At 56.5% G+C, this 15,183-nt stretch overlaps 1 protein-coding gene across 50 annotated transcripts in view; it reads left to right on the top strand.

Annotated features, from left to right (window-relative positions):
- Positions 1-9,012, top strand: part of NCOR2 (nuclear receptor corepressor 2) — a 247,317-nt gene extending 238,305 nt beyond the window's left edge. For 18 of the 50 annotated variants that reach the window (XM_063712300.1, XM_063712303.1, XM_063712307.1 and 15 more), the window contains 6 exons: positions 195-344; positions 1,011-1,159; positions 2,574-2,627; positions 5,787-6,011; positions 7,062-7,241; positions 7,846-9,012. In XM_063712300.1, coding sequence (XP_063568370.1) covers positions 195-344; positions 1,011-1,159; positions 2,574-2,627; positions 5,787-6,011; positions 7,062-7,241; positions 7,846-8,027 — 940 coding nt within the window. In that variant the 3' untranslated portion in view covers positions 8,028-9,012. Of the gene's footprint in view, positions 1-194; positions 345-1,010; positions 1,160-2,573; positions 2,628-5,786; positions 6,012-7,061; positions 7,253-7,845 lie in introns of all 50 variants that reach the window. The other 32 variants (XM_063712317.1, XM_063712331.1, XM_063712328.1 and 29 more) reach the window with 9 other exon arrangements.
- Positions 9,013-15,183: the final 6,171 nt, after the last annotated feature.

The following is a 15,183-nucleotide window of genomic DNA, read 5'->3' as shown; positions in this document are numbered from 1 at the left end:
TTTTAAAGGGTTGTTTAAAAAAAAATAAAAATGATAACGATACATGCCAGAGATTACTTGTGGTTGAAAATGCCTAAAACGTTTATGATTTGGCCACGTACAGGAAAAGCATGCTGGGCCCTGGTTTAGAGTGGAGGGTGCGCCCCCTCAGGAGGGAGACCTCTGACCACATCTGGGGCCCTTTCTCCATCCAGGTCTCCAGAGCCAAGCAAGACTTCGGTCTTGGGTGGCGGTGAGGACGGTATCGAACCTGTGTCCCCACCGGAGGGCATGACGGAGCCAGGGCACTCCCGGAGTGCTGTGTACCCGCTGCTGTACCGGGATGGGGAGCAGACGGAGCCCAGGTATTTCTGTGGGCACGTGCGCTGTCCCCGGGATGCTCTGGTATCAGCTCCTTGCCCATCCTTGGCCCCAGTCCACCGTGGTGCTGTGTGGAGAGTGACAAGGGCACAGGGCTCAGCTGGGTGACCTCAAGCCTGCCAAGCAGGTTTCACCAACTTGGGGGTGTGATACATGCCCACCCTCCCTGGGGAGACCTCAGTGGTAGCTTTCCGTGCCTTGGGCTGGGATCTCAGCTGGACCAGGCCCCCGTTGCCAGCCCCTGTTGAACCTCTAAGAAATAATGAGCTAGATGTGCTCGGCCAGACCAGGGGAGATGGGTGAGGTGGGACCTGAGAAGGAAGCTGGGCCCACTGGCCCTGGGGAAGGGCATGATGGGAACCCAATTTCAGTCCTTGGGGCTCTCTTGAGAGGGTCAGGCTGGAGCAAGTGGTCAGAGGCAGCCCACCACACAGCCAGGCGTCTCCCAAGACACCCCTAGCCACAGGCCGGGTGAACTGCAGAGGAGATTTCAGGAGCCGTGATCTTCTACCAGGCAGGGGATGCAGGCGTGGGGGCGGGTGAAGCTTGCTTCCAAATGTCTAAGGCATCTCAGGTGGTGAGTTCCCCATCATCAAAGGCATGCAAGCTCAGCACCAAGTGAGCTGATGTGAGGTGTTTGATCCTCACAGCAGGATGGGCTCCAAGTCTCCAGGCAACACCAGCCAGCCGCCAGCCTTCTTCAGCAAGCTGACTGAGAGCAACTCCGCCATGGTCAAGTCCAAGAAGCAAGAGATCAACAAGAAGCTCAACACCCACAACCGGAATGAGCCTGAATACAGTAAGGGGCCTGCAGGCTCCCGGGGAAGCATGGGGCCACAGGTGGGCGGGTGGCCTGCCTGGGTAGCTGGCAGAAACCCACGGTACACCTTCGAAAGCTAAGTGGCCCTGCTGACCGCCTCTCCCCCGGCCCTTTGCCTCATATTTGGGGAGCCCCAGGACAGTTTCTTGATTTGCTGGGCTTTCCATAGGAGCTTGCTGGCACAGAAGACTAGCACCCAGCACATAGTAGGTGCCCAGTGAATACCTGCGTGAATACTGAGACCAGGGGTTGGGTCCCTCCCACACAAGGGCTGGGCGCCTCCCACACTCAGCACCTGTGTGGCTTTGCACCCATTGACGTGGTTGCTGGGTATGAACGCCCCACTCTGCTTCCCAGTCCCTAGCACAGCACCTGGCAGTTAGCAGATCCACCAGGGAATACATGAGTGGGTGGGCAAATAAAGAATCTGTCACAGTCCCCGACCCCAGGAAGCCTCATCTGCCAGGGAAGTTTGGACAAATCACAGATGCTTTTCCCTTCCTGGGGCTGGAGTAGACACCTTGCAGATAGTCACTGGCTTGCCGGGCACGGTAGCTCATGCCTATAGGCCCAGCACTTTGGGAGGATGAGGCAGGAGGATTGCTTGAAGCCAGGAGTTCAAGACCAGCCTGTGCAACATAGCAAGACCCCATCTCTACAAAAAATTTAAAAAACAGGCACACACCTGTAGTCCCAGCTACTAGGGAGGCTGAGATAGGAGGATTGCTTGAGCCTCGGAGGTCAAGACTGCAGTGAGCTATGATCACACCACTGCACTCCAGCCTGGGCAACAGAGCAAGACATTGTCTTAAAAAAAAAAAAAAAAAAATCTCTGACCCAGGCTGGTAACTCCAGGGCCCTGTAAGTGCAGTCCAGGGAACCATAGCATCAGCATCCCCAGGGTACTGGTTAGAAATGCAGGCCCTTGGCCAGGCGCGGTGGCTTACGCCTGTAATCCCAGCACTTTGGGAGGTCAAGGCAGGTGGATCATGAGGTCAGGAGTTTGAAAACCAGCCTGACCAACATGGTGAAACCCCGTCTCTACTAAAATACAAAAATTAGCCAGGCATGGTGGCGGGTGTCTGTAACCCCAGCTACTCGGGAGGCTGAGGCAGGAGAATCACTTGAACCTGGGAGGCAGAGGTTACAGGGAGCCGAGATCGCACAACTGCACTCCAGCCTGGGTGACAGAGCGAGACTCTATCTCAAAAAAAAAAAAAAAAAAAAAAATGCAGACGCTTGGCCCTGTCCCAGGCCTGCTGCATCAGAACCTGCAATGAACAAGATTCCCCAGGTGATGCCAGCATACCTGGCCTGGACCACACAGGGGACTGGTAGGGCAGGTGATTCCCAGAGACCTGGGGGCCTCACCTACTCTGTCACCCGCTTCCAGATATCGGCCAGCCTGGGACAGAGATCTTCAATATGCCCGCCATCACCGGAACAGGTAACCCATCCAGCCCTTGCTATATGGCTGCCCAGGTCCCCTGCGCTCCCTCCCCACCCCTGCTCCAGCTGTCACGAAGGGACAAGGAGCCTTTGCTAGTCCGGGTGTACCCCGTCATTCTGGGATGAACTAACTGCACAGTAGGATTCAGAGTCACACAACAGGCAGGCGAGGCTTGTTCCCCTTGTAGACAGGACCCTCACTGTGCAGGGAATCTCTGGAGTTAAGATCCCCTCGGGTGGTTAGTAAGTATCAGATGCACCCTCACCAGCTGGAAACTCACCTTGCTTCTTCGCCAGCCTCAGCTGGAGATGCACGTGTCTGGACGAGGGGTGGGCCTGAGCTCAGAGCACAAGCCTCCGAGTTCACTCGGGCATTTGTTATAGCTAGAGCTTCATTCCTTAATTCCAGCCAGGGAACTGGGAAGCCTTACTTTTTTTTTTCAAGATCAAATACGGGTGTGTGGCAGAGATAGGTGTAAAATTGACATACACTTTTAAGCTGAAACTTAAGACTTCTATGATCTTTTGGACTTAGGGGTCCCTTGAGGTTGGAGCCCCATCCTCTAGGAGGGCCCCATTGTGTATTTCCTTGGTGAGTCTGGGGTGTGGCCTCCGGGGGTCACTCTGCATGGGCAGGCCTGGCCCAGTGGGGCTGAGGCAGTTTCAGGGTCGGCTGCCTCTGTGTGGGTGCCTGGTTATCCTCTGGTCCTTTGGTGGAAGCCGAGGCCGGGATGGAGGTTGGAGAGGTTTGTTGATCTTCCCCGGGGAACATTCCTAGGCCTTGAGCCCTGGGAATGGTGAGCGAAGGACAGTCATTCAGATATTATCAGGGGGTCATCAAGGCCTCCAAATGGGAGTCCCAACTAGGACACCTCCACCTGCCCAGTGACTAGACACCGGAGGCATTGCCAAGCCTCAGGCAACGGGAAGAAGACAATTTGGTCAAAACAACAAGAGGGTTAGAAATGAATGTTCCTGGGATATTCTAAATCTTGAAGTAGGTGCTAGACACACAGGTGTATCTGTGTGTACAAACTCATGGCATGGTACGGTGAAGATTCATGCTAACACTTATATATAAATATTTTGTATTTATCTTTTTCAGACATGGTCTTTCTGTCACCTAGGCCAGAGTGCAGTGGTGCAATCACGGCTCACTGCAGCCTCCGCCCCCCAGGCTTAGATGATCCTCCCACCTCAGCCTCCTGAGCAGCTGGGACTATAGGCATGCACCACTGTACCCGACTAATTTTTTAACTTTTTTGTAGAGACAGGGTCTCAATATGTTACCCAGGCTAGTCTTGAACTCCTGTCCTCAAGCTGACAATCCTCCCACCTCGACTGATTTTTGTTTTTTGTGTTTGTTTGTTTGTTTGACAGTCTTGCTCTGTCGCCCAGGCTGGAGTGCAGTGGTGCAATCTTGGCTCACTGCAGCCTCTGCCTCCCGGGTTTAAGCAGTTCTTCCACCTCAGCCTCCCAAGTAGCGGGATTACAGACACCCGCCACTACACCTGGCTAATTTTTGTACTTTTAGTAGAGACGGGGTTTCATCATGTTGGCCAGGCCGATCTCGAACTCCTGACGTCAGATGATCCACCCACATTGGGCCTCCCAAAGTGCTGGGATTACAGGTGTGAGCAGCCACGCCCAGCCTGATGTTTTCTTTTTATGCAGTTTTAGTCCACAAGAAGAAATTTTCCAGGCTCCGGTCTTTGCCACTCAGCCTGTGTCAGCTCCATCAGGTCACAGACTCGTGGCCTTGGGTAGAAGGCCCTGTTGCGCTGCTGTGATTTCAGCACTCACCCTTGTTGGAAATGATGCTTTTTCTTCATGCACGTGGCTGTTTTTTCAAAAGTGCTGCAGAAATGTGGCCAAGACAGCAGAAAAGGTGTGAGCATCCCTGGCTACAAACGTATTTGAAACCAAAAGGGAAAAGAAAACGCAGGCAGCCAGCAGTTGCTACAGAAACGTGATTTTCAAAGCATCTGCATCACCTACAACCTCATGGAAGCCTCGGTTTAGTTTACAAAGGAGCAAGTAGTTAGAAAGACGATTTGACCGCTTTGTATTCATATGATTCATTCAGAGCAGAAGTTTAAAAATCCATGAAACTCTTGCCCCGTCGTAGGCACGGTGGAATGGGGATTCATTGGGGGCTTTTGAAAGCAAAGTCTGGTTTAACAAAAATTCTGAAGAGACAGCACCTATAGGGGGTTTGCAAAGGTCCCCCACCTCCACATGGTTGACAAGAAAGAAAAAAGGGAAAGGAAATGTGGTTAACAGAAAAGGAGATTCCCCCCATTGTCAGGAGGTGTTCTGGAAGCATCCTCTTGGGACCGGTTTGTTGATTTGACCACTTTGTCCTTGGGACTGGGCAGCTGGGCCAGCTGGGGCCGGACCAGGGCTGGTCCCGTGATTGTGTCTACCTCTGCCCTGTCCCCTGCACGCACCGTAACTGCATGGCTATGACCCCGCCCTCAGCGTCCATCTCTGCACCTCTTTCTCCTCATGGCTCCTGGGTGGGGAGAGGCAGAGGGAGGAGAGTAGGCCCAGCTTGGTGGGGAGGTAGGGGGCTGCACGTCCCAGGTCACACAGGTGGAAGTGGGGCAGTGGGAGGACTGTCTGGTCACCTTCTCTCTCTCAGTCCCTTCCCCAGCTCCCCGCCAGCCCCCAGCTCTGGCTTGACCCAATTTTCTAGCAGTCTGTTCCCCAAACAGGGTAGCCCTCCCATCTCCCACCCTCTCCATTAAGGCCACTTGGGATTTAAAAAAACAAACAAAAAAACAGCCCCCAGCTAGGATTGGAGGTGCAGATGGGGCTTGTGATTTCCTAGAGGACAGAATAGGAATGAGAATAGGGGCTGGCGGGGGCATCTGACCTCCCCTGCCCCACTGCCCTGGCAGTGCCCAAGAGCTTCCAGGGCCCCAGGTAGAAGGAACCAGCTTCTCGCCTTTTATCACCACCCAGCAGGAAAAAAGGGTGGGGAGGGATAGGGAAATAAATATGTTGCTTTGCCGAAATGTGCTCACTGTGTATTTCTCTCTCCTCCTCCTCCTCCTCCTTCTCTCTCTCTCTCCCTTCTCTCTCTCCGTCGCCCTTCTGGCTCCCCCTCCCCGGCCCCCATGTGTCTGTCTGTCTGTCTGTCTCTCTCTCCCAGGCCTTATGACCTATAGAAGCCAGGCGGTGCAGGAACATGCCAGCACCAACATGGGGCTGGAGGCCATAATTAGAAAGGCACTCATGGGTAAATATGACCAGTGGGAAGAGTCCCCGCCGCTCAGCGCCAATGCTTTTAACCCTCTGAATGCCAGTGCCAGCCTGCCCGCTGCTATGCCCATAACCGCTGCTGATGGACGGAGTGACCACACACTCACCTCGCCAGGTCTGCAGGCCACCCCCGCCCCGCCCCCGTCTGTCCCCACCCCCGGTGTGATTAATCCTTGCTCCTCCGCACTCCTCTGACAACCCCCTCCTCGAGCTTTGGAGCTTGTGACTTTATTTTTGTGCGTGTTTGACCTTGTTCTGGAGTTTGCTAATCTGAAGCTGGGCTGACACCCCCCAAGTGTCTGCACCCTCTGTCCCCCAGCCCCGGCCCTCCTGCCCACTAGGCCCGAAGCGCTGCCGCCTCCCTCGGACACTCACACTGCCGTCTGCCCCCCAGTCCTCCTGCCTTCCTCCCTGTGGGGACCCGGCTTCTTGGCCCGTCTGTCTCCTTGGGGGAGACCGGGCTGGAGTGAAGCCCCACCCACACTATGTGGACAGGGGAATGGCAGCCAGGCCTGTGCTCAGCATCTGCCAGGTCCACTATGTGTCCACAGCTGCCCCTTAGCCTGGTGGGGAGGAGCCCAGGGTCTGTCTCAGCCCTGGGAGTCAGGGAGCCTTAGGGGTCAGCCCCCCATCTGCCTGGGTCCCCATCAATACCCTCTGTATCGGGGCAGGGAGCTGAGGAGAGAGTTGCAGTTGTCCAACCTGGACACTGAGGCCCCAAGAAGCTTCTGGAGCCTCTGTGGGGGTCAGGCCTGGCCTCAGGGGTCCTGACTTCTCTGCACGGGGCCTGGATCCTGCCTAGCCTTAGCATGGTCCTGGGGCCACGCTCAAACTGGAAGCCCAGCTTCATGCTTAGGGTTCCAGCCCCTGGGGCTGGGGTCGCTGCAGGACAGCCCAGGGGGCTATTGCAAACAGCAGACAGTTTAGCCACCTCCCCCTGCCCAGTAGAAACTGATCTCCACCCTCCAGGCTCGTGGCCGGCCATCTGGTCAACCCTGGCTTCTCAGCTGAGGCAGGCGGCAGGGAGGAGGGGTTCACGTCGCTGCTCTCCCTCCCTCTTTGGAGGGCCCGTGGCAGGACCTCACCCTGCCCCTGTGGCCCCACCGCAGTGTCAGTGCTGTCTTCACTGCCCAACGCAGCCCCTTCCCATCTTGTCCCCCTGCAGGTGGCGGTGGGAAGGCGAAGGTCTCTGGCAGACCCAGCAGCCGAAAAGCCAAGTCCCCGGCCCCGGGCCTGGCGTCTGGGGACCGGCCACCCTCCGTCTCCTCAGTGCACTCGGAGGGAGACTGCAACCGCCGGACGCCGCTCACCAACCGCGTGTGGGAGGACAGGCCCTCGTCCGCAGGTGGGCACCAGGTGGGGACAGGGCTGGGCTCGCTGACTCCCCCAACACTGGGCTGTGAATGCTGCCGGGACACTGAATGCTGAGCGCCTGCTGCGTGCAGAGCTCAAACTTGGGCCTGTTATGTGGAAACGCTGTCCAGGGGCCTGGGCAGCTGAGCCTGGCTCACGAACTGTCAGGATGCTTCCTCCAGGGGCACAGGCAGAGGAAAAGGGTGTGGCTGGGGCCAGCCAAATCACATGGGCCTGGTGGGCCATGCAGGGGAGCCTGGACTTCCTTTGATGGGTAGTGAAGAGCCGTGGAGGGCTTTTGGAAGGGAAATGCTGATCTAACATAGGGTCAGAAGGCCCCTGGGAGAACAGACCAGAAGGACGGTGAATAGGCTACTGCTATAGTCCAGGCAAAAGACAGCAGGGTGTGAACAGGGACGGAAGTAGAACAGGTAAGGAGAGGCAGACGGTTCTGAGACTGTTCGCAATTAGAAGGGGCTGGGAGGGCTGTTGGACAGAAACGCTGAGGCCTCCGTTCCCGGTGTGGTGGGCAGGCGGCCAGCAGGGGCTGCCGGGCTCACAGAGGCCTCCCGGGCATCTTTCGTTTCTTCCTGCAGGTTCCACGCCATTCCCCTACAATCCCCTGATCATGCGGCTGCAGGCGGGTGTCATGGCTTCCCCACCCCCACCGGGCCTCCCCGCGGGCAGTGGGCCCCTCGCTGGCCCCCACCACGCCTGGGACGAGGAGCCCAAGCCACTGCTCTGCTCTCAGTACGAGACACTCTCCGACAGCGAGTGACTCAGACCGGGGGAGGGGGGGGCGGTGTCAGGTCCCAGCGAGCCACAGGAACAGCCCAGCAGGAGCGGGGCGGCTGCCGACTCCCCCCACCGAGGAAGGAGCCCCTGAGTCCGCCTGCGCCTCCATCCATCCGTCCGTCCAGAGCCGGCATCCTTGCCTGTCTAAAGCCTTAACTAAGACTCCCGCCCCGGGCTGGCCCTGTGCAGACCTTACTCAGGGGATGTTTACCTGGTGCTCGGGAAGGGAGGGGAAGGGGCCGGGGAGGGGGCACGGCAGGCGTGTGGCAGCCACACGCAGGCGGCCGGGGCGGCCAGGGACCCAAAGCAGGATGACCACGCACCTCCACGCCACTGCCTCCCCCGAATGCATTTGGAACCAAAGTCTAAACTGAGCTCGCAGCCCCCGCACCCTCCCTCCGCCTCCCATCCCGCTTAGCGCTCTGGACAGATGGACGCAGGCCCTGTCCAGCCCCCAGTGCGCTCGCTCCGGTCCCCACAGACTGCCCCAGCCAACGAGATTGCTGGAAACCAAGTCAGGCCAGGTGGGCGGACAAAAGGGCCAGGTGCGGCCTGGGGCGAACGGATGCTCCGAGGACTGGACTGTTTTTTTCACACATCGTTGCCGCAGCGGTGGGAAGGAAAGGCAGATGTAAATGATGTATTGGTTTACAGGGTATATTTTTGATACCTTCAATGAATTAATTCAGATGTTTTACGCAAGGAAGGACTTACCCAGTATTACTGCTGCTGTGCTTTTGATCTCTGCTTACCGTTCAAGAGGCGTGTGCAGGCCGACAGTCGGTGACCCCATCACTCGCAGGACCAAGGGGGCGGGGACTGCTGGCTCACACCCCGCTGTGTCCTCCCTCCCTCCCTTCCTTGGGCAGAATGAATTCGATGCGTATTCTATGGCCGCCATCTGCGCAGGGTGGTGGTATTCTGTCATTTACACACGTCGTTCTAATTAAAAAGCGAATTATACTCCAGTTACAACGGTTTCTTCTCTACCTCAGACTGGGCAGCCAATAGGGCAGGCGTTTAGGGGACGGTGGGAGTATACCCCTGGAGGTCCAAGGCCACATCCCCCTGAGTCACCCAGGGAGTGGATCCTTTTGCAAGTTGAATATTTATACCCTTGGTAAGGACATCACCATGAGGGCATCAAATAGTCACATCTGTGGTGAAGGTATCAAGTGTTCACACCCACAGTAAGAGTGTGTCAGATGTTCACATGGGTTCACACCCATGTGTCAGGTATTCACACAATGGTGAGTGTGTCAGGTATTCACACGATGGTCAGGGTGTCATGTTCACACTCATGGTGAGAGGGTGTCAGGTATTCACACCATGGTGAGGGTGTCAAGTAGTCACACCCATGGTGAGAGTGTCAGATGTTCATACTCATGGTGTTAGGTATTCACACCATGGTGAGGGTGTCAGATGTTCACACATGGTGAGTGTTAGGTGTTACACCATGGTGTCAGGTATTCACACCATGGTGAGGGTGTCATGTTCACACTCATGGTGTCAGGTATTCACACCATATTGAGGGTGTCAGATGTTCACACTCATGGTGAGAGGGTGCCAGGTATTCATACCCATGTGTCAGGTGTTCACACCATGGCGAGGGTGTCAAGTGGTCACACCATGGCGAGGGTGTCAAGTAGTCACACCCATGGTGAGGGTGTCAGATGTTCACACTCGTGGTGACAGGGTGTCAGGTATTCACACCCCATGTGTCAGGTATTCACACTTATGGTGAGGGTGTCAGGTGTTCACACTCATGGCAAGACTATTAAATACATGCAGGGTGAGGGTGTTGGGTATTCACACCCATAGTGAAGGTATCTAATGTTCACACCCGTGGAGTCCAGAATAGCCATCACTTCCTAATTGGAGTCTTTTAATGTCATCCCTGCCCACGGAGATCATGATAGGGGATGTCCCGGCATGTGTTGAATACAGGCAGGAGAGAGAGCAACCCCTGCCAGCTTGTTCAGGTGCTTCTTGGGTTCAGGTCTACCACATTTTGAGTGTGCCCTGTCTTGTGCCCGCAGCATCCCTTCTGGAGCAGAGTGGAACCTGGGAATGGCCACAGTTCTTCACTATTGACCCAGTCACCCTTGGCCTTGTCCCTCGGTGCCAGTGGCCTGGCACTCCCCCTCATTTTCCTGCCCTTTCCCTATGCTGCCACAACAGCACGGCTGCCCCTCCACACTCCCCCAAAGCCTGACACCCCACCTGGTGCCCGGTCCCGTGTGCAGTGTCAGTCCCTGGAGCCAGATTGGGTGGCTGAGCTGGAAGGGTGTCAGAGAGACTTCATATGCCCACTGGCCCCCAGGCATAGCTACAGGCGCCCTGGCATGGGGAGTGCACTGGGGCCCCTTGTGGTGCCACTGCCTGCTTCCCTAGAGGGAGGAAGCCCACCCTTGCCCTGGAGCTTCCCCTGCTGGTCCGGAGTGGCTTGAAGCCTCCCGGTAGGGCTTCCATCTGAACAGCCCCATCACAACCTCTTAGCCATCCTATGTCCCCAAGCCCATGGGGACAGCACTGGCCTGAGTGTGGCCTCTGAGGCCTGCCCCCATCCTAGAGCAGAGGTCAGAGAACCTTTCCTCTTGGCAGAGCCATGAGGTCAGCTCTGCCCCAATAGCATTCCTGGAGCCACTGTGGAGTGGGGACCCCCAGTTTGTGTCCCACTCCACCCAAGACCCACCAGACGTGTAGACAGTTGGCAGCCAGGAAACGCCTGCCCTGCAAAACCTGAGTCCTGCTGGGTGGATTCCCAGGGTGGCCCCAGCTTCCCAGGCCCCTAAAACCTTTGGGAGTGCAAAGGGGGTGGGAGGTGGGTCCTCTGCCCCTCATAGGCACAAGATAATCTGCAAAGCAGGGCATTCTCTTGTTGCTCTTCCTTCAGAAGTGCGTCTGAGTCATGCTAAGCGTGGGGGTCCCAGGGTCCTGGAATTCTGCCTGTCCCCATCCCTCAGCCTTCATGCCCAGGCAGTCTGGGGTGCTGACCTCAGTTCACCCAGAAAGAGGCAGTCCCAAATCCCCAAAGAGGGCCCACCCTGGCCCAGCTACTGGTAAGCAGGGACAAAGGGGTGGTGCCAACACAGATGGAATTCATCCTTGGGGGCTCTGATGGGAATTTGCCAGCAAGGATAGCCAAGGCTGGGGGTCCCTGGCCCTGTGCTGGTGTCTGACCAGCCTCACATCCAGCACTGCAGAAACCAGCCCCACAGGACTGGGGGGCAATGAAAGGGAGAACCATGGTCCGCTGGAAGCAGAAGTTGCCACCTTCTGCCCCAACCTTCCCAGGGGACCCAAAGCCTCCAGGGCCCAGGCTTGCTCAGGGTCCTGCCTCCCCTGGAGTGGGGACCAGGGAGGAGGGGCATCCTCAGGGGTTCTGCCCAGCCTCACTGGCTCTCGGTGTCCCACCCTGATTACTGTGCCCAGGTTAAAAATAAGCAGAAGCCTTGGGCCCATGCAGGACCTGGATTCCAGCTTGGTGACTGCCATCTGTGTGAACTTGGGGATGCTTCGGGTGCCCTCTGGGCCTTGGTTTCTCATCTGTGCGCTGGGCTCTGATGCGTCCCAACAGGGCTGAGCCTGGCGCTGGGCTGTAGTTCTGAGGCTGGCAGGCAGATGGCAGTGTGGGGCCGGCAAAGGGCCCTGTCCCAGGTGGGCCTGCCCTCCACCCAGGGCTCAGAGTGGCCCCTACCCAGAATCCAGGATGGGTTGGGGTGTTGGTCATGCCAGCCGCCAGGGGTTACCCACTCACATCGGTGAGGCCCAAGAGCCCACAGCACCTTGTTCAGCCACCAGTTAGACCAGAGAGATGGGAGTGGATCACAGGGCTCAGCCCTCACAGTCATCACCATCAGCCCCTGTCTCTGTGCCTCTGAATTGGTACCACTCAGCACCACAGTGTATCTTCTCTGAGGACCAGGGACTTAGACCCAACCCAGGCGGTTGTTTGCAGGTGCATGGAAAGCTCGCAGCCTCCTGCCCTCAGAGGGTCCACTCTGTCTCCCAGCTATAGCCAGTCGGTCCTCAGCCTTCAAAGAGGTCATCCCACCTACCCCCAAAGAAAGAGGTCATCCCACCTACCCCAAAGAAAGACGTCATCCCACCTACCCCCAAAGAAAGAGGTCATCCCACCTACCCCTAAAGAAAGACGTCATCCCACCTACTCCCAAAGAAGTCATCCCACCTACCCCCAAAGAAAGAGGTCATCCCACCTACCCCCAAGACAGAGGTCATCCCACCTACCCCTAAAGAAAGAGGTCATCCCACCTACCCCCAAAGAAAGAGTTCATCCCACCTACCCCTAAAGAAAGAGGTCATCCCACCTACCCCTAAAGAAAGAGGTCATCCCACCTACCCCTAAAGAGGTCATCCCACCTACCCCTAAAGAAAGAGGTCATCCCACCTACCCCTAAAGAGGTCATCCCACTTACCCCTAAAGAAAGAGGTCATCCCACCTACCCCTAAAGAAAGAGGTCATCCCACCTACCCCTAAAGAAAGAGGTCATCCCACCTACCCCTAAAGAAAGAGGTCATCCCACCTACCCCTAAAGAAAGAGGTCATCCCACCTACCCCTAAAGAAAGAGGTCATCCCACCTACCCCTAAAGAGGTCATTCCACCTACCCCTAAAGAAAGAGGTCATCCCACCTACCCCTAAAGAGGTCATCCCACCTACCCCTAAAGAAAGAGGTCATCCCACCTAACCCTAAAGAAAGAGGTCATCCCACCTACCCCTAAAGAAAGAGGTCATCCCACCTACCCCTAAAGAGGTCATCCCACCTACCCCTAAAGAAAGAGGTCATCCCACCTGCCCCCAAAGATGTCATCCCACCCCTGTCTTGTGTGGCTTTTTCACTGCTACTTCTTTAAAATGAAGACTCATGCTGTTCCCCTGACCCCCGTCTCCCTGGAAAACCCCTGTACACACTTCAAAACCCAGCTGGGGCATTACTCCCTTGAAGAGCACACTGCCCTGGCCTATCTTGTCTCCCCTCTGGGTCTCTGGTAACACGGTGCAATCCTTGTCTCAAACCCGACAGAACCCTAGAGGGGCAGAGCTCTTGTCGTTCCCCTCCTGACCCTGCCTTTGGCTCTGAACCTTCCTGGCAAGTGTGTTGTGAAGTGACACTGTGAGTGTCTAGTTCTCAAAAGAAAGCTAGAAAGAGCTCTGTAAAGGACAGTTGGTGGCAAATGTCACCATGTCTTAGGACATCGGGAAGTTGGTTAAATGCAGATTCCTGGGTCCACCTAGACAGTCTGTTGCTCTAGGTCCAGGGTGGGGCCCAGGAATCTGTGTTTTCAACAAGCAGCCCAGGGGTTTCTGGTGGGGGTGGTTGGCGACCCTCACTATGATGGCAGGGGCGGTGCCCAAGGTTGGAGCTAGGCCTTCACCTGGAACCTGGCTCCTTCGCTTCCATCTGATCAGGAGGTCTCCAGTAAGTGCACCAAAGTCTCTGTAGAAGGAGACCTGGCCACCAGCCCCAAGAGCTGCTGCCCCACAGGGCAGCAAAGGACTGGTCCCAAAGACCCTGGGGTTGCCTCTGGACAAGCTTTCCTGGGATGACACAGATAAACTGGAGCAGTCAGGGTGGCTTCCTGAAGGAGGCGGGTCTAGGGAAGGGAATAGGCTGAGAGGAGCAAACCTGTGTGGGCAAAGGCTGGGAGGTGAGGCCCAACCAAGGACCCTTGGGAGCCCACCACCATGGGCTGGACATGAGTCCCTGTGGGGGCCCAGGCGTGTCTGGGGTGGTGAGCCGTTGCTTAATAAGGTAACTTGCCAGTTTGCTGAAATCAGGGCAGTTTTGTCTCGCAAGGGTGCTGATGGATTGTGAGGGAGAATTAGACCTGGGAGGCCAGTGTAGGACCAGGACAAGGGGCTGGCACAGTGGAGAGGCCAGGACACAGCCACCTCGCCCTGGGGAGGGGGTCGGGGACGGACACCATGGCATGAGGGGGCAGGGGGCTCGGGGATCAGCACGATGTAAGGGCAGCGTGTCACAGCCAGCTGCCTGGTCCTGGACCCGTCATTCGACCCCATCACGGCTCAGTTTCTGTGTCTGTTGAATGGGGCGGTGATATTGCTATAGGGAGTGACTGCTTCCTAAAAGCTATTGGGTTTTTTTGGTTTGGTTGGTTGGTTGGTTTGTTTTTTTACATAGCCGCTGTTTGCTCACCTGTATGGGAATCAGATAGTGGCCAGAGGCAAGGGACAAAGGCAGAAGTGGGGAGGGAGGAGAAGCTGCAGGTGTCGGCAGCAATGGCTCATTTGCAAATCTGGGGAGCTGGCGCTTGTGGAAGGGTTCTCCGGCCATTCTGTCCTTGAGAGGCTAAAGAGGGACATCAAAGAAAATCCAGTCGTTTACAGATTCTCCAGAAAGCCGAGAGGGCTCAGCGGTCTGCAAGCCACCAGCTGTCCTCACACGGACACTTCCTCTGGAGAGAGGCCGGGGACACACGCTTCCTTCGCAGGATTCTCCTCACCCCTTGCAGGGCCATTGTGAAGATGAAACAGATTAAATACATGACATGCTCCCGGCAGGGCCAGGCACAGTGTGGGTGCTACGCAGGCCCTGGTTTTCATTCCCATTCTGGCAAGGAAGAGATGGGACCATTGTCAAGTTCAGTGGACTTGCGGGGAAAGAGCACTGTGTGCAGGGCAAGGAAGGGGGCTGCCAAATCTGATTTTAGGTCTGGGAGGTAGAGACCTTCCGCTCATTTTGCAGATGCTTAGGGAAGTGAAGTGACCTGTTCCTTTTCCAGCGACGGAGCCCATCCTGTGTCAGTTTCCCCTCCCCAGGGCCTGGTGGGTGACAGTTGCCCCTCTGAGGGCATCACTGGGGTCTTGCATGGCACATTGAATCTTGCACATCTGGTGTGCCTGGGCTGGGGGGAAATGGGGAAAGGCGCTATAGCCAGCAGCACGCGAAGGCTGGGCAGTTGAGGACAGCAGCCAGTCTGTTTCAGGGATGGAAGTCCCCAAGGGCTAGGATCAGACAGAACCGGTGCCTGTTTCTGCCTGTCTCCAGGTCTGCTGGGTTCCCCTAGGACAGATGAGCTGCTTTAAGGGAAAAGCATGTGCACTTGGGGGCCTTAGAGCGGTTGCCCTTGCCCTCTCCTTCTGCCTTGTGCCTG

The sequence above is a fragment of the Pongo abelii genome, chromosome 10, assembly GCF_028885655.2.
Source record: "Pongo abelii isolate AG06213 chromosome 10, NHGRI_mPonAbe1-v2.0_pri, whole genome shotgun sequence".
In the NCBI taxonomy this organism is placed as follows: domain Eukaryota; kingdom Metazoa; phylum Chordata; class Mammalia; order Primates; family Hominidae; genus Pongo; species Pongo abelii.
Note: the sequence above shows the minus strand (reverse complement) of the source record. Positions and strands in the feature narration are given on the sequence as shown.